We start from the raw sequence: 22,633 nt of genomic DNA, 5'->3' as shown, positions 1-22,633 counted from the left end.
CTACATAGATAGTTGTATTTAAATCTGCTTTTGTTGCTATTTATAGAAATTGATATGTAAGAATCAATTTTCGCATGGGCAAGCAATAAAATAGAATACAGTGCACCCTGCTACAATGCTTCATTACATGTTGGAACAATTTTGAAACTTGCAACTTACGCGTGTGTGTTTAAGCGCCTCGGTTTGAAAACTGTTATTTTGACGCGGGTAGTTACATACCTCGCCTTCGGCTCGGATATGCAAACTCTACCCTTGTCAAAATAACAGTTTTAACAAACCTTGGCGCTTAAACACACACTTGTGAGTTGCTCGTATCTCAAAATTGTTCCCCCATGTAATGAATCATTTTCGCAGGGTGCACTGTAACCTACTATTACACGACGCCGATTCAACCCGAAAACCAAAAAGAAACATTGAGCACTCAAACAAAACAATAACTGGATAAATAACATCGAGATTATCGTTCTAGGCAGATAAAAGAATTGTGAAGCAGCTACGTTAATCTTGATTTTGTTCCAGAAATTTGAAGAGCTTTTTTTTACAATTGTCTTTTCTCCAAAATTTACAACATAAGACGGTTTTACAATTGCATATAGGAAGAATCAGGTTTTCAACTGGAGTTTACCTTATTTTACGTGTTACGGCATGTTATGATATCCCCCCTTCGGGTCGGGCTGTAACACCCCACTTATCAAATACACAACTTGGAACCTCGGAGGTAATACACTATTACCTTAATATGCACTAACGAGTCTAATTTTATCTTTCATTAACAAACTGAAAAAAACGCTGAAAATCTAGAATAAAACACAAAATTTCCCACTACGGTTCGAATTGATAATCTTACATTTGCAGTGCGTCAAACAATACCACTTGTATTGAAGATAGTTGCTTCGTCATTGCATTGGATGGTATAATTTAGAACGCACATGTGTTTCTGATTTCGTGTTTTTTTTTTTCAAATTATATTGCAATGTAATCTTCGATATTTTTAATCTACAAGTTTAATGTAAAAAGTTTTTGCCGTAAAAAGATAATAAAAAGTGAAAAGAAATCTATTAGATACATCAACATGGTCGGACAACATTTTCACTTTATGCGACTTAAATAATTTTTGTTTAAAATTGTGCACCATTCTCTTTTACGGCAAATTTTCCAACGATATTCTCCACATTTTTAGCCCCGTACGAAGTTCTGGGGGCTTATAAGATTAATATGCCGTTTGTAACATGTTGAATTGGAAGCAGACGGCTACGGCAAAGCATTTGTCTATGTTCATAGATAACGAATCCGCAATAAAAAAAATGTCCGTCTGTCCGTGACCCCTCTAGCTCGAGTAAATCACAACCTTTTTTCAAAATTCTTTTTTTCCCCGATTGGTATCGACAAAAGTAAGGTCAAGTTCGAAAATGGGCATGGCAGGGTCGGACGATATCTACCGAAATACGCACGCAATAGCTGCTTGTGATATATCAAATGAAAGGTTGACGAGTAGAACAAAGTTGCTGAACATTGTTTTTGGGTAAGATGCAACGCGGGCTTGTTGGGAGGGCTCAAAGGTCGTTACTCGGCCCTAAGTGTTTTTTGCACATAAATCGAGTAAATCTCATCCGATTTTGCTAGTTTTTGTTTCATTTGAGAGGTGATTGAATACCCAATGGAAAGTTGGCGAAAAAAGTTTCAAATTTGGTCCCTTGGACTAAGGCCGCTACTCGGCCCTAAGTGCTTTTTGCACATATATCGAGCAAATCTCATCCGATTTTGCTAGTTTTTGTTTCATTTGAGAGATAATTGAATGCCGAATAGAATGGTCGCAAAAAAAGTTTTAAATTTGGTCCCTTGGACTAAGGCCGCTACTCGGCCCTAAGTGTTTTTTGCACATAAATCGAGTAAATATCATCCGATTTTGCTAATTTTTGTTTCATTTGAGAGGTAATTGAATACCCAATGGAAAGTTGGCAAAAAATTTTGGGTTTCTCAAATAATGTCGTAAATTGTTGGTTTTATTTGAGAGGTACTTCGTACGGGCTTTCGTAATTGCGCTATGCGCAATTTTAAAAATGAACAGTTTCAGTAATTTTGACAATGCCCAACTTGACTTGCATTTTGGTAACAGACGCATTAGAGGGTTGTAGACGTATTAGGGTTCCGGGCGTATTACGGCTACGGACGTATTATGGTTACGGACGAAATAGGATTACGGGTCGTACGGGGCTAAGTCGCAGCAAACGCTCCGACTGTTCTGATGCCTTGTTTTAAAGGATATCCACGCTATGATCACTTCAATTTGATGGAATAGCGAAAACTTTCATTTCTGACTGTAACTTGAACACGGTCTTCATCGCAAGTTTTCCAAAAGTTTGCTGACTTTCAATCTTTGTTGTACAATTTGCAGACATATGGTGTACACGTACGTTGATACGTACATTCATTTTCACATGTGTAGATCTAAGCAACCATAATGTTATGATTTTGTATAACATTACATGTAGCAATCGGATAACAAAATGTATTTCGAAGAACTTTTGATGAAAAAAGCCGGAACAGTTTTATTAAGGTTTTCGAATAACGTTATTGCAGCTTCTTTTGCAAAATTTTAGATTTTCTTTTGTTTTACGAAAATTCTTGAATGAACTCTATACAAAACAGCTCATTTTTACTGTTTGTCGATTTTTAATGTGTTTTTCGTTACTAACAATTGAATTTATGTTGAAAAATCGAATTAGTCTGGTTTGGTTTTGCTGGAGGTGATTTTCTCTAATCCAGCACATTCTCCCTATTTTTGGACCTTGCAAATACGAAAACTTAAAATAATTTTAATTTCTGCTTACAATGTTTTCTGTTACTGCAAACACATGTTAAAAATCAGGGAAAATTGGACCTCGGCGAAACTTGACGTGTCACACAAAATCCCAGTCTTCACATTTTTTTCAAATCTTTCATTGTTTGAATGTCGCAACCTCTTGATTACGTGTAGAATAAAACCTTTGCAGAAGCATCTGAAGGCTTCTTTCTACTGGTCCCAAAATACAGCTACTTGCAGTATACATATATACATTGTTACACCCGCGCAAGCTTATTTTCGATTAAAAAAAAAATCTCAACGGATTTTCAATTCTCATGGGATAAACTAGGTAAACTACGGTACTACGGTTTCATCCACGACTAAAAAAAGTGAAAAATTGATGTACCCTGGCCGTCAACCTGACCTATTTATTGCATGTTGCTTTTCAACGATTTTCAGATTTCGGGTTGTTTCAGGCTAAACATAATTCTACCAGAATCAGGTCAACTGTTTCGGGGTTACATTGAGGGATATCTGAGGCCCAGGCCAGCTATGGTGTAAATATTTACGTCACTTTCTTTCGACCGGTCGTCCTTAAGTGACGCTATTTAATGAGCGCAATTTCTTCTTTTACATGGGTCTTAAAGCAGACGAATGAACCACTCGAAAAAAAGACATTCCGTTTTTCCTCAGTTAACTTGAGAGGTGAGTCGAGAGGTGAGTATACCGAAGAAGCCCAAATATTTTTCCCCAAAAAATTAATTTAAGAAAAATAGCTTTGGCCATATTGTCTCACTGGTTATTAAATTAAAAAATTTCTTTCGAAATAAATCTTAAAAAGCAATCGACTGACAATTTAGGTAATAAAAAAATTGAAATTTAAAAAATAAAGATAAATCGCAAAGTAATTATTAAAAGACTGGTAAAGTGGTTTTTTGCCCTCATATAATAACAGGATACAGTGTGTACAGACATTATACATATTTGTATGATTATATGAATAAATTTCAATATCAAACCATGGTTTATTGATTATGATTATAATGGTGTTTTAAAATAAAAGTGAATAACGGAAAAGTTTGCGGGAGCGTTATGGTTAATATTTTTAATGGGATTTTCGTAGGTATAATGTCCACTGCCTTTTATTGAACGGTAAATTTTAATACTTTTTCATTTATGAAAAGAATTATTAGTCCAATATGGAGGATTATTGTAACGATAGCGCAAACTGTGCGGTTACCTACACAGTTTCGGCTATAATATAGTGGATCATATACCGTTACAACTCAAATACGAAAGTATCTTTGTCACTATATGTTCAAATTGAGATTCCACATTGCTCGCACAAACCGAAGGTATCGTATATTTCTGTCGAATCCAAAGAATTTTTCACATTTCCTTTCGCTGTAAAATTCTTTCCGTAATGAAATTTGTATAAAAAATTCGGCCATCAACGCTAATTTGCTAGGGAAAACAGGAATGCTGTATATAAAATTTTTGAGATTGATGATGTTTTCGTTTTATATAGAGTGAATATGGGAACTTAGTGCATTTATAGCATCACATTCGAACAAAATTATGGATGAAGGAATTTGTTTTATTACGTCAGGAACGATATTATCGTCCTGTAAACGATAATATCATTTTTTTTAAGTTTTCGAAAAACGATATTATCGCTAGAAAATTTTTCATCGAGGACGATCGTCATATAAGATCGTTAAAAAATCGACCGGTACATTAATATCGCACTTGATGAATTTACTGAAAAAAATCTTGTCGATATTATCGTGCAAATTGTTTTGTGGAAATAATAGTTGTTTATTGTCTGCCCCATGCGAAAATTGACTATTACACGGCTGTTTAGCCCCCGCGAAAGTGGGCCATTACACTAGGGATATTTGGGGTTTATTTCAAGTTGACAGTTTTCTCAAGTAAAATTTGCCTTGCTTTCATTTTATCTTTTTTGTTGAATGAATTGATCGATCGAAAAAGAATGTAAGAAATGTCGCTAAAATAACATTTTTTTGATAAATGCGATTGATCGATGATTGATCGATGAACACAGTTATTTCAGAAAAACTTGTTACGCAAGTAATCTGGTTACAACATACTTTTAGAAGAATTCGCAACACAGAATTGTCGGCCATATTTATTGTAACAATAGTTTTGATGTTCCGAAGTAACACTTTATGGCCACACATTTCGTTGCATTTTTCAATTGTAACACTAAATGCTTTTGCTTATAGTACAAACACTACACTTTGTTGCACATTTTTTTGAAAACATTAAAAAGGACGAACAAAATAATTGCACAAACAATGCGTCTTCATCGATACTAACTGCGAAAAACTATTCAATGTTAACATGTCACCAACGCAATTGTAACTACTGTTGCGACAATACTAATGTAACATGAGTGCTGTTTTCGGGATCAATTTTTTAGGAGACGTATAGCGTGTGAGCCGATTTCGTCAGTACACTAGATTTGTTTGTAAACGTTTTATCGGAAGAACAGATTTATTTTTGTTTTGTTGGTTTTGGTTTATTAAAATACTGAATTTATGTAGAACTTCTGCAGAACAGCCGTGTAATAGTCAATTTTCGCATGAGCAGGCAATAAACCAGAATACGTTGGATGCTGCGACGTAATTCATTGCTCTCGGACACAATTTTGTAGAACTCGCAAACTCACTCGTGTTTTTGAGCTTCGGTAACTGTTTTCTCGACAAGTGTAGTTGCATGCCTCGCCTTCGGCTCGGATATGCAAACTCTACACTTGCCTCGGAAACAGTTACCGAAGCTTGTTGTTCAAAAACTTACTCGTGAGTTTGCTCGTATCACAAAATTGTGTCCTTGTGTAATGAATTACGTTCGCAGCATCCAACGTAATCTACTGTTATCCCGAATTGTGAAGCCTAAACCAATTATATTGTTTCCCCTAGGTGTGAAATAACCCACTTTCGACTCTAGGGAAAACAAGAATACATACCAGAATTAGAATTAGAAAATTAGAATACATACATGTTCCAAGCAATTCTTAGTATGCAAATACCTCTGATTCGAATGAAAAACTTAATTTTCCAAACTATTCATAAACGAAAAATAGCTCAGATGAAAATATTATCGAACAGGTAGTGTTTGTTGTTGTTGTTGTTGTTATTGAGAACATTAAAAACACCATTTTTGTGCCTTACGATCATAATTTGACGCTTTTTGCAGCTACGATCGAAAAATTCAATTTATCAGTACTCGTTGCACTCGTATTTTGTGTAATATACACGAGTGTATAACGCTGAAAATATTCTCCAGTATCATAATATACTATTATGTTGTTGTTGTTGTTTCGTCTCATTATGATCCTTAAGGCACAAAAAACGTAGTTCGTAACTCGTGATGAAAGCAGAATTTTTCAGGACACGTCGTAAGCCTAACGAGGTGAAGCCGAAAAATTCAACTTTTTATCGCTCGTAACGAAAAATACTATTACAGCTATCAAAAATTAGTTAATATCACATTTTTGTTTTATGTAGGATCAGGCATGAGCGCCGACGGAGAAACCTCGGCAGCGGCTAGCCGAAAAAAATTACTCGGCGGCGGCGAAAAAGTCGGCTTGATTAATTTTGAAAAAAAAAAAATCAAAAAGTACTTGAGCTGCTTAGGATCAACAGGAATCTCGGTTTTCAAAATTATTTCATCCATTCACCTTTCGAAATCTTTATTTCATTTTCCAGCCGTTTCAAGCCGGTTTGAGCCGTGTTTTTGGCACCGGCTCGGCTGCGGCGCGGCTTGCTCAAAAATGGCCGTCGGCGGCTTGATCGGCGGCTTATTTTCGGCGGCGCTCATGCCTGTGTAGGATCTGATATTTCTAGTCCCACAGACTCTGACAGCTGTTATATTGAATGAAATATTTGAATTTTTTCCCAGTCGAAATTTTTGTCGCACACATGTAACGACCAGTTTACTGGGATACAGACCAAAAAACCATTCAATATCAAGACTGTCAAATCTGTGGATCTAGAAATTATGTAGAATCTGTTGAAAACGAAAATGTGATATAAAGTAAATTTTTTCAAGTGTATTTATGCAGACTGAAAATATCAGAAAAACTTACTTGGTCTATCTAAATCATTGATAAGATCATCGGCTTCTGAGTAGGCGTTGTTGGGTGTAATTGGAGCATTTGCACTACTGCATACGATATAGAAGCAGAAAACAATTATTGCAGAAGTCCACATAACTAATTGTTGCGATTAAAATATTTTCACAGAAAGGCTTAACAGTTGCAGCAATAACATTCACTTCAATACTTCATCTTAATAAGCAGTTTTTCACATTGAAATTTTATGCAGAGCAGCACGTATATATTTTACATAGTGCAGCTGTGTAGTAATAAGGCCAGACAAACACGACACTACACGACCGACACACAATCTGTGGCACATCATTGAACAATCACTTCGAAAATGTGGAAGCTAAACAAAAATGCGGGAAAAAAAGAAGAAAGTAAAATTAAGGAAAATTGTTTATTCAACGATGGCATTATTCCATTATGCCGGAGTAGTTGAGATGTGACAACTTCTGAATTATGCACGGCACATTGTCTTTCTGAAGGAATAATGTAGTGTATAACATTAATATTGTAGAGATCTAAGGTGTTGTTATCGCTTCTTATTTTAACAGTACAATCGTTTCTCCTTGTTGCATTCGCGCTTTGCAGTCAGTGAACAAGTTTTACATTTTTCTTAGCTTTTGCTGCTGTTTGTTTTCGCCTTTAACGGTACGTAAATATTCAATCTCATCCTGCATTCATGTTAGTCCATTGAAGATTACCTGGAAATAAAAAAAAAATATTGGGCGATGAAACAACTGTTGTGTAAGCACGAGGCATAGAGAGAACGGTATCAACACTAACTGTAAATCATCCTATTAACGGTTTATTTTATTTTATTCTCAAATTATTCGTAAATAATAGCCTTTATCACTATTTTATTTTACAGGAAACTTACGCACATTCAAATAAAATCATTTCCGCCAAAAAATCGCTTTTTAAATAAATGAACAAAACAATTTCAGATTTAATACGTCACTTACGACTATCTTCACAACAGGTAAAAAAATAAATCAGTCAAAAACACTCAAAAGAGTGAAAGTGACGCAAGTCCCTGTGCATACTTCCAAAACAACTGATATCGCTGGAGGTGACGCATTCTGCGCTTGTACGCAAAAACTGTAACAGCAAAAATTTGACCAAAGAAATTCTAGAAACAAAATTTTACCAAAAAAAAGTTTGCGTCACAAAGTGGCAGATGATTCGGACGTATTAGGGCATATTCTTGCCTATTTTAAAAAATTTCTTAAAAGTACTTTCCTCAACATCTGCCACTTGTGACGCAAAATTTTTTTGGTAAAATTTTGTTTCTAGAATTTCTTTGGTCAAATTTTTGCTGTTACAGTTTTTGCGTATAAGCGCAGAATGCGTCACCTCCAGCGATATCAGTTGTTTTGGAAGTACACAGAGAAAAATCTTGGATTAGATTTAAATCTTTTACGGATTACATATAGGACCAAATTTATTTTTGGGTTGAAATCTAATTTTTCGAAAGATTATCTGCATTTAATCTTTCGAAAATAATCTGTCGATGGATTAGATCGAAATCTTGCAAGAGATTTCAATTTTTTTTATTTTGAAATTAAAAATTTTTTTCCAATGTTTATTTGAATATTGAGTCATATTTATTTGTTTTATTTTTCTGAAATTGGAAATTTTATGTGTTTAGTTGAAATTAAAAGTTTTTTTTTACTTATACTTTGATCAGGATTTGAACTCGTTCACCTCGGTACCTCCGTATCTCCAGTCCTGTACTTTACCACTGAGCTATTGGGTTCTTAATCTTAGCAAGATTTATTTTCGAACCAATGTTGCGGAGATTTTGCTCTTTCAAAGATTGAAAAATAATCTTCTGAACGAAACTTTTGTACCAACTGAGGTAACCATCAGCGAGTTCTTAAACAAGTTCAAATTCTAATCGAAGGCAACATTTCTTTTTTTAATTTTTCTAATTATTCAATAAACTATTATCATACTTCATAAATCTGTATGAGCAACGATAAGGAAGTTGAGCCTGTCGAGCCTGGCAAAACTATTGAAAAGTACCATAAGCGTCTGGAAAATATTATAACAAAACGATATTTTGTACCCATATTTAATTGTACCATTGATTAAGAAGTATAACAGACCAGTTTGCATGGAAGTATTATTAACTTTTTTAACGATTTCTGTACTCGGAAATCAATATCCTTTAAGAAAGAAAAAAATTCAAGCATTTGTGTGTGCTGTGGCTTTTACTTTTGAATCGCTAACAGATGACATGGCAGTAGCTTCTAATCATAAACTCTAGATACCAGAACAACGAACTTTGCACAAAAACAAAACATTTTCGTGGCAAAATCTTTACTTCTCTTTGCTACTATCAATTTTAGTCATTTTAACCTGAAACGCAATCTATCGAAAGATTTAATTTTTGTAATCTTTGAAAAAAGATTGAAACGAAATCTTTCGAAATATTTAAAATATTCGTAATCTTTCTGTAGATTAAACATTTAATCCGACTTTTTTCTCTGTGTATGCACAGGGACTTGCGTCACTTTTACTCTTTTGAGTGTTTTTGACTGATATCAGTTCTTTTGGAAGGATTAGTAGATTGAAAAAATTGAAAAAAATTTAAAAAATTTGAAAATTTTGAAAAATTTAAAAAATTTGAAAATTTAAAAAATTCGAAAAATTTAAAAAATTTAAAAAAATTGAAAAATTTAAAAAATTTGAAAAATTTGAAAAAATTTTGAAAAATTTGAAAAATTTGAAAATTTTTGAAAAATTTTTAAATTTTTAAAAAATGTAAAAAAATTTGAAAAATTTAAAAAAATTTGAAATTTTTGAAAAATTTGAAAATTTTGAAAAATTTAAAAAATTTGAAAATTTTGAAAAATTTAAAAAATTTGAAAATTTAAAAAATTCGAAAAATTTAAAAAATTTAAAAAAATTGAAAAATTTAAAAAATTTGAAAAATTTGAAAAAATTTTGAAAAATTTGAAAAATTTGAAAATTTTTGAAAAATTTTTAAATTTTTAAAAAATGTAAAAAAATTTGAAAAATTTAAAAAAATTTGAAATTTTTGAAAAATTTGAAAATTTTGAAAAATTTAAAAAAAATTAAAATTTTGAAAAATTTAAAAAATTTTGAAAAATTTTAAAAATACTAAATTTAGGGGAAAAAAATGAGGCGAGCAGAGCGACCAAAAGCGAACAAATTCGTTCCCATCCACACACACACACTTAAAGGTGTTCTTATATGGGGCCTATATGGGAACTTCGAGGAGCCCTAGCTCCGAAACGAGGCCGGTTCCCCCCAATTTCTGGAATGTCTTAGAATGACGACTAGAATCTACTCCCAAAATTTCAACAAAATCTAAAGAAGACTTTAGAAGATAGGAAACACGGACGGACGGACTAACAAAGTAACGTAGGATTTTTTCATTTCGTTTAAAGTACTGAAATTGACCAAAATGTATGGAAATGGGGCTTCTTGGAAGATTTTTTGCGTGGCCAAATTTTAAGCTGCAAGAACGTGTGATAGCTCGTTGAACTCGTACGGACGCCTAGTTTTTTTTAATGGTAATTTGGAGTCATTTGTCTTTGAATTGAAGAACTTCAATATTTGCTGTATATATGGTTCTGCAGTCTACGACAAAAAAAATTTTTTTTCATTTTTTCTAGTAATAGGACTTGCGTCACGGGCGCTATGCTAACGCGGGCCATGATTTTGTAAAACAGGTTCTTTCTATCATGTGTTTCTACTCTGCTAATATTGCCGATACATCCGGGATACATATGTTAAGTTAATACGGATTGCGTAACTAGGAGTTTCTCAAAGATCGGCAGCATCGTTGGAATGTTTGGCTGAAAGTCATACGATGATTGAGATAAGCAAACGCATTCATACACTCTAATTAGTTAATAATTATGCATCAATATTGACCGACCGTTATGCAGAATATGCAGAATGTGCAATATGTTTGTTGCTCTATCGTTAATTCTGGATTTTGGATTAAATTCCCTGTTCGCTGTAGTATCGAATGACCTTATCACAAATTTTTTTTTAATTCGTTCTATTTTCGTTCTACATGTACTTCCTAACATCTGAGTTCAGCATCTCTTTTATATTTCTCAATGCAAGTATAAACCAGGTATGGTCTGTTCATGCAAACCGGAGGACATAGCGATTTCATATAAAGAAACTCACCTCTCATAAGAGACTTTGTTCAATCATTGTTTTTGGCGTCTCTAAGTAAGAATTAGTAAGTCATTTCTGCGTCTTTTCGTCGAATTCCCACCCACGGGAAAATTCTTACGTTAGTCCCTGCTTTATTAGGCTTTCCTCCGTTTGAATTCCATGCAGGACATATTTTTCACTTGTAACTCAAATTTTTTGGTATAATTTTCTTTCCAAAATTTTTTTGATATATTTTTTGTTGACAGAGCTTCGCATTTCGTTTTGTGTGCCAAAGCTGTATAAGCGTCACTCCCATCGATGTCAGTTCTTTCGTAAGTGGATAAAGGGACTTGCGTCACAATTCTATTGTAAGTGATTTTCGGTCGATACAAAATATCGAAATTTTATCGTAATTTGATTGACAGTGCAAGCAAACAATTCAATTCCTTGGACAATGGACTAACAATGAGTATACTCAATTTAAAGTTAGTAACGAGAGAGAAAATAAAAATATCACAAGTGATTTATAAGTTCATCTTACTGTGTTGTACATACGTAGGTTACATTCAATATAAAGCATAGGTGGAAAGATGGAGACAAGACACATAATAAATATTTGTTTGAAACTCTTAGGCTTTGTGTTGTGTTTTTATTTGATTTTTTTCCCGTTTGTTGTTTCGTTATTTTGTTGGATTTATTATTTGTGTACGACATGGAAAAATAAGGCAATGATTTGTGGTTCCATTATTTTTTCTCTGTTGGATTACAGTAATAATTTATCCTATAAACTGACTTATGCAAAATCAAAGATTAGCGTTGCTAGGATCACAATCGACCTGGATATAAATGTTTGTTTCTGTAGGTTATTTAGGTACGGTATTGTTCGAGCAATATTATATCCCCTTAATGGGCTACTTTCTACCTCCAGCCTAATCTTATAAAATAACAAATGCTAGTTTCCTGTATTGATTTCTACGAAATCTTGATGTGTTCTTATAAATTCTTATTGTGTCTTCTAATCACATTGGCTTTTGTGAAAGTAATTTTGTTTCATTCGAATAAAGACTCAGCTGTGTAAGAATCTCTTATTTCTCTAACAGGTTATGGGCCTAGTGACGTGTGATAGTATTTTTCGTCAGTAAAGGCTGAAAAATGTGATATAAAAATTTAAACCAAATCTGGAGACGTATTTAAATGAAGGCGAAATTATAGCAATGAGAACGTGATAAATCACTGGATTGCGACTGCACAAGTCTTTATAGACCGTTTTGATGAGAGACAAATAAAACCTAATTCGGACCAATCGATAGAGAAATGATAATCATTTGGGGGTGGATGGGGCTGACTGAGAGGTTACCATTGACTAGAATTTATGGAATTATTAGCCGGTTGAAATTCTTTAAAACAAAAATAGAATTATTTGGAATATAAATCTGTTGGCATGATAATCGATGGATACTGCATTAGATCAAAGCTTCTCATGTCCGTTTATGGAAAATACAATTCAATATTTTCAAACAATTATCGCTTCCGTTTTCCATTTAAATTGAAACTAAACAAGAGTGACCAATTCAAAAATAAATTGTTTATTTCAAAACGAATTTATAATTTAGAATTCCATTTCATCATGGTGTGCGTTTATAAAATTGAATTCAATTTTTATTTTTATTCAAATGGGAATGTGTGTAAACGTATTGCATAATTAGTGTACATTCACAAAAATAGTGGTTTTATAAAGGACTACAGCAGCAAGCTTTTCAAACTAACGGCCTTAAGCATAAGTGATTATTTATTCAAAAACAACATCCATTTTTAAAATAGTTTGCAACTCCATGTGGTATGACAAATTTTTAACTATGGGGAATATTAGTGTTTGCAGTACAAATACTTGTGATAGTAAACAAATAGGGTTATGGTTGCAATATGAAAAGTAAACTCATTTAAATGGGAAACTTCGTTTGCATTTTTTTTAATGTTTTATGTTCCGATAACGCTGTTTTCATTTGTTTTCTAGGAATAATTAATTTGCCAATTCATTAATGGTAGAATTTCTTTTTCATGTTAACAAAAATTGCATGTTCCGCTTTCGTAATTGAAATTTACACTTTCAAAGCTGACTCGCAGTTTAGTGAAGTTTTAGCAGCATTTAGCCGAAACGCAAAAATTTAGAAGACAACCCAAAAAACAAATTATCTGAAATTCTGGTGAAATTTGCACTGTGTGCTGTTGCATTGTTACACGAATTTGTGTTTTTTATGATTTGTTAATTACGCTCAGTCTGGTTGAATGTCTGTTGTGACAGACTTTTTTCGTTGATTAATTTAAAGATTTTTGATGTTTGTGACCAGGCATGAGCGCCGTCTGAAAATCGTCGGCGGCCGCTAGCCGAAAAAAAAAGTGTTGGCGGCGGCTAAAATCTCGGCTAAGCCGCGGCTTAGCCGACGGCTGAAAAATTCCTTTGAAATAAATTAAAAGAAAAAGAAAGTTGAATTTAAAAAAATCAAATAGCTTTAACTTGTGATTTATCAATTGCGCATGCAAAAACTTTGGTCTGCTCCCACTTATTTATGATTTCTTTGTGTAAAAAGTTTATTTTAAGTTTATTTTGTTCAAAAAAAAAATTAATTTTGAAAATTTTCCACCCACAATCTTTCTATCACTACCCACATTTTCAGCCGACTTTTGACCACCTCGGCGGCTGGCGGCGCGAATTACCTAAAAATGGTCGGCGTCCGGCTATAACGGCGGCTAGAACTCGGCGGCGCTCATGCCTGTTTGGGACCACCAATGTTTAAGTTTGTAGTAAGTTGACCGGTGATTAGTTTGCTAAGTTGTTATTCTAATGTGAAATTATGTATTTTAGTTTAGCATTGGAGTCACATATGACGAAGCACGCTTCTTAATTCATGTCTGAATTTATTGTATAAACATTAGTGGTATGTGTGTTGCTATACGATGTATTATGATTAAGTCCTCATGAAATTAATGTTTTCAGCCACTGATGATGGCATCTATTTGATGTCGAAGTTAATTTGGCAAAAATAAATTGATTTTGGAAAAATTGAGCGATACCAATTTTCACTACAAAAAATGAACTTATAACTTTCACTTAATACGTGGTTGACTTACAACTTATGACTTATAAACCGCTTGACTTAAAACTTCCAACTGACTCACTTATAGAGCGTAAGAAGAGAAGAAAAAAAAAACACTCATTCAACTGGTCTCGATGGGTGATACGTCAGAATTTGTATGTAAAAGTCCAGTTCACTAGGAATAAACCAGTTATCTTAACTGATCTCGATGGACATTCTCCACTATAAGTTCGGATTTATAACTTTACTTAACTTAAATACGTATAATAATATAAGGTGTTATACACGCAATGTATTGATGAACTAAAGTCTAGACCACATAGATTTTCGTTATGTATGCGTGAACTGAATAAAAATCAGTTTACGGATAATTTGACCCAGACTTATAAACATTCTAAAAACTTGTATAAATTTACATTTTTCTGAGACTGGGTCAAATCATCGTCAATTGTATTCTGTTCAGTATAATGGTGACATATTTAATTTGGGAGTCTGGTGTTACTTTTTTCAAAAATGTATTTTTTACAAAGAAAAATATTATTTCGATGTCCAAATGTGGACTATATTTAACCAATTTATGTATGTGCTGTACGTTCGTAAAAATAGAAATTATTTTTCATCCGGCTGAATTTATAATAAATTATTCGCTAGCGTTGGCACAAACAGGGATTCGGGATTGATATGCGACAATATGACGCCGCGCCGTAAGTCCGCTTAACATTCAAAATAAAATGTGTCAAACAAAACCACGACAGAGTAAAAAAAAAAAAACAGTCAGGAACGCTTGATTTGACTAGAGACCTGACTAGTAAGTCTTATATTTTGCGAATGAAATGAATTAACTTTATGTCAGTGTTCATTTGAGTTCATTTTTATTCAGTGTATTAAGGTCCCTTATTTGACATTTCAAAAATGAACCACTCCAGCCCGGTTTATTTTACTCTGCCGTAACAGAAATCAAACGCAGTTTAATTCACAATTTATTTTTAAAGGGTTATGCTCAAAACAAACGAGGCATTGAAAACGTGTTTTGGTCCCGTTTTTCATGGCGAAATTTTCGAAACTGTCAAATGAAGTTAGAACTTGTTCTATTCAAAATTGCGACTGCTGCATCTGTCAATGAAAACTAGGACCAAAACACGTTTTCAATGCCTCGTTTGTTTTCAGCATTAGCGTTAACCATGATTATTTTGTACATAAAAGTGATCATTTTGTACACAAAAGTGATCATTTTGTACACAGTAAGTTCGTTCTGTACACAGTATGTTCGTTCTGTACACAAAGAAGAATCATTTTGTACACAAATTTGATGATTTTGTGAGAGAGAGAAGAATATATTTATTCATCGACGTTATTACAATGTTGGCCTGTGGGAATCGGAATAATGCGAATTCTTATACATGTGCATTTGAATATTTAAAATTTTCAATGAGTAATCTAAATATTGTATTATTGTGTTATTAATTTAAAAAATGTTAGGTAAAAACATTGTACATGAAAAGCAGCGCCGCAGGCCGTGATTTAAAAAAAAAAAAAAAGAAGCGGGGTCGAGGGGCGGCAGCCCCCGCAGTGGGGGGTCAAGGGGGTACAGCCCCCCTTGCGGGGTCTAAGGGGCAGAGCCCCTAGCGGGGTTTGGGGCAGAGCCCCATGAACGTACGGCAGCCTGCAGGGCGTAAAGAAAAGCTCGCCGCAGGCGCGGGGGTTTGGGGCGGAGCCCCCGCACAAAGAAAATACATCATCCTACAGTAAAGAAAGTGTATGAAACAAGATGTAGTCCAATGACAAAAGATTGAATTAAGCAAATATACTTTTGAAAGACTACAGACACAAATTACACGTTCTCTTCTCTAACTGTATTACCTCTTTTTTTGGTGCCGTTGTTCTGTTAATTATTAACTTCTAGGAATGAAAGTGCTGCTCAATGCAATTTATGTTTATAATAAAAAAATCTCTCAAAATCAAAAAACACAGCCAATTGAGAACTCTCATTGTGATAAAGCTTCTTTGTTTTGTCACACTTGATAACTTATGTGCTGAGATCGCGTAAAGCTAATTCAAAAAATTGCTAGAAGCTTAACAAGATTTTGTGTACGAATAGTGTTTTCTGTGTACGTTGTTACGGTTTCCGTGTACAAAATCAGTTATGTTTGTGTACAAAATATTTTTGTTTGTGTACAAAACAGACCTTTTGTGTACAAAATAATCAATTTTGTGTACAAAATCTTTAATTTTGTGTACAAAATATTTTTTGTGTGTGTACAAAAGGGACGTTTTGTGTACAGAACGTACTTTTTGTGTACAAAATGAAATGAACCACTGATCCCTGCATTTTCTCGTTTTAATGCCATTAAGCAAGTTAGAAGTTACAAATCGTTTACTGGCTTCCCTCATTTTATGCGACAGGACACACAATGGTATTGTTTGATTTAGTTCTAAAATATAATGAGACTGTTTTTCCTTTTGTCAACGAACTGAGCAGGGTCGAACTACGTTTTTTTTAGATTTTCTCCAGATTAGAGCCAATCGAGAACAAAAATCACCAAGACGGTTCCTTGTACCCTAAACTTAAAAAATTAATTTTGGTTCTCTGCTAAATATAAATAAAGCCACGCTATTTTATCGAATTTTCTACTCCCATTCCCCCTGCGTCACGCAAAAAGGGTTAAAATTAGCTCTCTTATCAAACCTGGTCGAACCTCGAACGTTCACTTAATTATAAAAGTTCAACCCTGCACACCACGTGAGTTTCATAGTTAGTTTATTGCTAAAAAACCGTCCTCAAATGGCATTTTTAAAGCTTGAATTTCAAGCATTGAATCGACTTAAAAAAAGAAAAAATCTTACGTGCAGATGCCAAAGCTGCATATTCAGGATGTTCCAGATCCAATATTCATCTATTCCAAGAAGAAAAATGTTGTGACTATCGTCGATATTCCGATGGGTATCAACGTATATCATCTGCTTTGAAACACTGCACATGCACTTGTCCTTACTTTTGTTTACGCTTTGCTTTTACAACTATATCAACCACTTTCGTGTGTAGGCGCACATTCATCATTAACATTTAAATTCGTCATTTTTATTTACACTTTACATTTTGTAAACATTGCATTTCACTCGATTCGAGGAAATCCTTCTTAGCTGTTGCAAATAACAAATATTATCCTGTTCAATTTGTCTTAGATCTTTTTATTTAACACATAGGGTAAATGACAGTAATCAGGCTGTGCATAAAAGGTGTAATGTTAAAAGCAATCATGAAACCACATCTACCATGTTATAACTTAAAAACCATTTCCATTTTTGAAACGAGACGGATAACGAAATTTAGATTTTCAGCTAGAAAGATTTACCAAACGACAATCGTCATGTATCGAGTTCGCGAACGTACTGACAAACTGCGTTAGAATTATCTTATATCTACCGGCACCAAGAGTAAAGCATTTAACAGTAAAAAGCACCATGTGTCAAATGCACAAACGCAGAAATGAAATTTTGGATGTAGCTTTTTCCCAATTGCTGGAGAATCGGTTACAATAGCTGTGTATGTCAGCGAACGTTCGATATGAAAGCTCATCGGACTTTCTTGCTGAAAGGAGGTCGAAAGCTAATGGTAGCTGGGGAAATTGATGATTCTGCGCTCATCTCTTTTTGAGGTAAAGCGAACAATCGTAAATTTCATTGCGAATAATTAGAATAATTTCTCTGAGGATTTTCAAGTTCGTTTATAAGAAGAATTCCTATAGAATTTAGGGGGTATTTTAAAGGATTTGAGAGTCTTACTTCGAAGAGTTGTAATGTATTTCTTTTTGGTTACGCATCGGTTTTATAACGATGGTGACCAAAAAGACTGTTGTGTTGGGAGAAATGAAACCGTGTTGTTGTCTGAGTTTAAGTAGGTAACTGATGCACGTTCGGAATTAAAATTTCGATTTATTTTAAATTTATTGATAACTGAAGAAATCAGGACTTTTCATGTCAGTTCTTCAATAAAATACACAACAAACGGTTTTTCAGATGTTGTTGTTGAAATAGGGATTTGTAGATTATCAAAAAACGGTATCTGACGTTACGGTTCTCGGGCTCTTGGTTTCTGAATCGAAGTATGATCGTTTTTTATGTTCCAATATAGACACATGTCCCTTTAATTCACCTCCATTAACGACGCGTCGCTATTCCACTCGTCATAATTGGCGACGGTTGACGTTGAGGCTAAGGCAGAGAGTCCAGATAGTTTTTCGATATATTTTATTAGCTAGGCTAGAGTTCTACCGTTTAATTACCCCTAAAGCTGTTATCGAGAATTTCCAGCGAGCGTTGCAGTCTAACTTATAATAATAATAATCGACATTTATTTAGCAAAAGCTATTAAAATTCACAATTTTACATAAATACACTAACATTGAGACATTACATCAATAATCAAAAATTGTCTTTCACAAATTGTCTCAACTTATCCTTAAACGTCCGTTCACACTTTGTGTTTTTTACATCACCCGGTAACGCATTGTATTGTATCAATCCCCTATTGAATACTGAATTCCAACTTTTTACACTCCTCTTGCATTCCACCCTGAAGTCGTTCCTTGACCTTGTAGGATAATTGTGAATATCGCGGTTGTACGTCACCATTTCGCTGAGATATCGCGGTAGCTGACCATTTTTAAGTTTGCGTATGAATTTCATCGTTGTTTCGTGAACCCTTTGCCTGACGCTTAACAAGTCCAGTGCCTCCAACATACTCGCAATCGGTGTCAGTTTCTTGCAGCGGAGTATCGCCCGCATTGCTCTGTTCTGTAGTTTCTGCATACGATTGAATGATGACTCGTTGCTCAGATAAAGAATCGATGCACAATAGTCGAAGTGAGGTGCAATTACAGATTTGTAAATGCATATTCTTGCACCTATGGTCAAATTCCTAGCCAATCTTGCCAGCACTCCAACTTTCTTTGCCACTTTCTTGCACACGTAATCTACGTGGGATTTGAAACTTAATTTTTCGTCAAGCATGACACCTAGGTACTTGAATTCACGTTCAATTCCCAACACTTCTCCGTCCATCCATATAGAGTTTAACGGTGTAGTCATAGATGAGTTTCCGAGCACCATAACTTTCGTCTTACTCACGTTTAGCTTTAACTTATTTAGCTTCAACCACTGGTTAACCCTCTCGAGCTCGCTGTTCATATCATTTCGCATTGCATCAATGTCATTCCCGTGCAGATAAATTAAGGTGTCGTCAGCAAATAAGTTTATGAAAGCACTGCGCAGTTGGCTTGGCATATCATTCACATATAGCACGAACAAAATGGCGCCCAGTACGGATCCTTGAGGAACTCCCAGGTTATTTGCCATTCGGTCTGATGTGTATCCATTCACTTTAGTCTGTTGACTTCTTCCCTCCAGATAACCGGCGAACCAATTAATCACACTTTCAGAGCAACCCAGTTTTCTCAGCTTCTCCAGTAACCTTTTCCGGTCGATTGTCTCGAACGCTCTTTTCAAATCAAGGAATACCGCCAGAATTGTTTCGCCTCTTTCACCAATTTCTTTCCACTTCGCCAATACGAGGTTAAGCGCAGTCTCGCAAGAGTGATGCATTCTATAGCCTGACTGGTACCAAGATAACAGGTCATTTTCTATGATGTATTCGACCAGCTGATTCTTAACTACAGTTTCGACCAATTTTTCTAGTGTAGGCAACATGTTCACTGGACGGAATTCTTCAGCTCGTTTTGGTCTGACGGTTTTCGGGACAGGCACTACAGTTGTGATTTTCCAATCATCCGGCATTGATTCATCCAAAGACTGATTAGCTATATCCTTCACGGTCTCTCCAATTATCGGCCACGCATCCAGCAGTATCTTCGGACTTCAAGTGCGTTCTATTGCCAAACTCAATTATTTTATAATTAGAACTTTTCCTTATTTCGAATGATCGGTTGCATTACGTTTGGGCTTAGACATATGTATTCCTCATCAATGCAAATGTGGACGCCAAGTGGAGAAAAATGGAATACACGGATTGTCTTGTATATATAGTGCCGGTCGTCATGCTTGTCATAGCGATTTCAACAACATCATACACAGAGGTCTTCAATGTGCTTATTTTCCATCGAAATTAGAGCCGCCACTGTTTCGAGACAACGGAAAGAGAGCAGACGGTCTACTTTAATACCATGGAGTCATGGCAAAATGCTCGTATGGGACGCAACTATCCGTGATACACTTGCTCCTTCATATCTTCATTCTTCTTCGTTAAAGACGAGCAGTTTGGCAAATAGAGCAGCGACGGAAAAAAGAAATGATTATAAAAAATTGATATCGGACAACTACATCTTTCTGCCTTTCGCCTGCGAGACATTGGGACCATGGTGTGAAGAAGCTGTTAAATTCATCGATAAATTAGGAAAACTGATTCACGTAGTTACAGGGGAAAAAAGATCGAAGCAATACTTGAAACAGCGAATGAGTATTGCCATACAAAGAACCAACGCTGCAAGAGTAATGGGGCCGTTTGACAGTACAGCAAAGTTGGATGAAATTTTTTATATTATTTCTAATGATGTATAAATGATATTAATTGTTTGTTTGAATTCCCATTAAAAATTTCCCAACCTATCGAAATTTTTTTAAACCGGTAAACCGATATTACCGGTTTTCGCAAACACCCGTTAGATTCCCCAGTCCTAATCGTGGCGAAAATTCAATGAAAAATCCTTTATTAACTCAGATCACTACAGTAAAAAATAAATTACAAATTTCAATAAAACAAAAGATATCAGGTACTATTTGTGAAGCCGAAGCGCTGGAAGCACAAACTCTTTTTTCACTATCCATCCGTTACGGCATAATCACACGCAACTACATCGAATTCGCTTATAACCCACTTGTTCTCTACGGTTTGCTAAAATTCCAACAAATGCAGCTACACAGCCAACGAGGAGTATGTGCCAGGTGGAGATTGTTACAGCGTTCATTATCTCCATTTCCTCTACCATTATGATCATGTTTACGTCAACAATTTTTTCGATTGGTAAACTGCTTGCTCCGTTGCCTTTAATGTTGCGGTATTGATTTTCAGCAACGAATGGATTGTGGAATAGAAATGCAATCTGAAATGGAAATATAGAAATCAATGAGAATTAATCGATGGTAACAACGTACAAGGGTTTCAGATCAAAAAAATGGACGCTTTTATTTTGTGTTTCTGGTGATATCTGAGCAAAACTTTTGTTATGAGAGACAGAAATTGCGACCCTAGAGAGATCTTACTCGATTCACGGTTCAATGCATAATATTCGCATTTTGTATTCGGTACTCCACTCTCAAGATCAATGGACCTTTGTAAATTTGTAGCCTACATTTATGCGGAAAATATTCGTTTTTTGATGATTTCTCTGAACCAAAATCATTTTTTGAAAAAGTAAAACCATTAAAGCACGCAAAAATGTGTTACTTTTGAAGGATCAGTTGATTTGTGAGTGATAACTTATCCCACTTGGACAAACCTTTGCAGTTTGTGTAAATTTATGTAATTGTAGCGATAATGTCAGACATAAGTGCATGTAAGTGCCGGTGAATTCTATTGCGAATCCGACAGCAATTGATCATAAATCCAAATTTACCTGATAAAGCCAAGTGCCTGCTAGAGTGCAACTAGCGCCCCGAATTATTGCGACCACTGCATTCTTTTCGTATTTATACTGCATTAGCGTGATAACACCAATAGCTACAGCTAGTATTCCGAATTCTTGATGATAAAAGACCGAAATTTTGGTTTTGCCATGTGTATGTGAAATGAATAAAAATCCCATCGCTGACCACGCAACTGCTGATGCAACATAATCCATGCCATGAGGCATTTTGTACGGTTCCATACGGGAAATTATGTCAATGATTCCATTCAAAATGAAAAACACATACACAGTCATATGTTGCCATTCATCGACCAAGTCACCTCCATAGTATACCACTAACATATGGCCAAAAAGGTCGAAGGTAGCGTACGCTATCTGTCGACAACAAATTATTAATCGTAAGTACATCGTCCCATACTACACATAAGTAATGTACACAAGCGAGTTACCTTATAAAATCCCTCACAACAGAAAATGCTCGTTGCATTGCCATTGTATGTGGCAGGAAATGGTGTATTGCTGGCATAATCACTTTTGTCCGGACTTAACAACATATTCTCGGAATTTTCTGTGTAGTGATCGTTTTCCCTGTTGATTTTGAATGCGTTCCACATCCACCAAATTCCCATTATAATAAATGCAGTTCCGGGAAGTAGATGGCCAGGAAAGTGAAAATCGTGTCTAAGGAAGATCGGTATAAATACAAACAATGCTTTTTCTCCATGTAACTGATGCTCTACTCACCGCATTATTATTGCAGCAGCTATGATCTGAGATATAACGTGCTCAAACATTGTGTTCAATTAGTTGTGCCTCACCCGTCTTAAAGTTGTATGAATTTTAA

General features: G+C 34.9%; 2 protein-coding genes across 2 annotated transcripts in view; both read right to left on the bottom strand.

Moving 5' to 3' along the window:
• Positions 1-7,248, bottom strand: part of LOC119067993 (hemicentin-1-like) — a 130,257-nt gene extending 123,009 nt beyond the window's left edge. Inside the window, exon 1 of the mRNA XM_037171354.1 lies at positions 6,897-7,248. Within this exon, the coding sequence (XP_037027249.1) occupies positions 6,897-7,020 (124 nt within the window). The 5' untranslated portion in view covers positions 7,021-7,248. The remainder of the gene's footprint in view (positions 1-6,896) is intronic.
• A 13,624-nt stretch (positions 7,249-20,872) lies between these two features.
• LOC119067996 (transmembrane protein 45A-like) lies at positions 20,873-22,633 on the bottom strand. Its single transcript, XM_037171355.1, has 4 exons — positions 22,534-22,633; positions 22,239-22,470; positions 21,778-22,164; positions 20,873-21,264 (listed from the first exon to the last, which is right to left on the bottom strand). Exons 1-4 carry the CDS (start codon positions 22,581-22,583, stop codon positions 21,004-21,006), a joined length of 930 nt encoding a protein of 309 aa, XP_037027250.1. The 5' UTR covers positions 22,584-22,633; the 3' UTR covers positions 20,873-21,003.

Source organism: Bradysia coprophila (genome assembly GCF_014529535.1).
Source record: "Bradysia coprophila strain Holo2 chromosome X unlocalized genomic scaffold, BU_Bcop_v1 contig_132, whole genome shotgun sequence".
Taxonomy (NCBI): Eukaryota; Metazoa; Arthropoda; class Insecta; order Diptera; family Sciaridae; genus Bradysia; species Bradysia coprophila.
The sequence above is the reverse complement of the archived record's forward strand: the minus strand, read 5'-3'. Positions and strand labels throughout refer to the sequence as shown.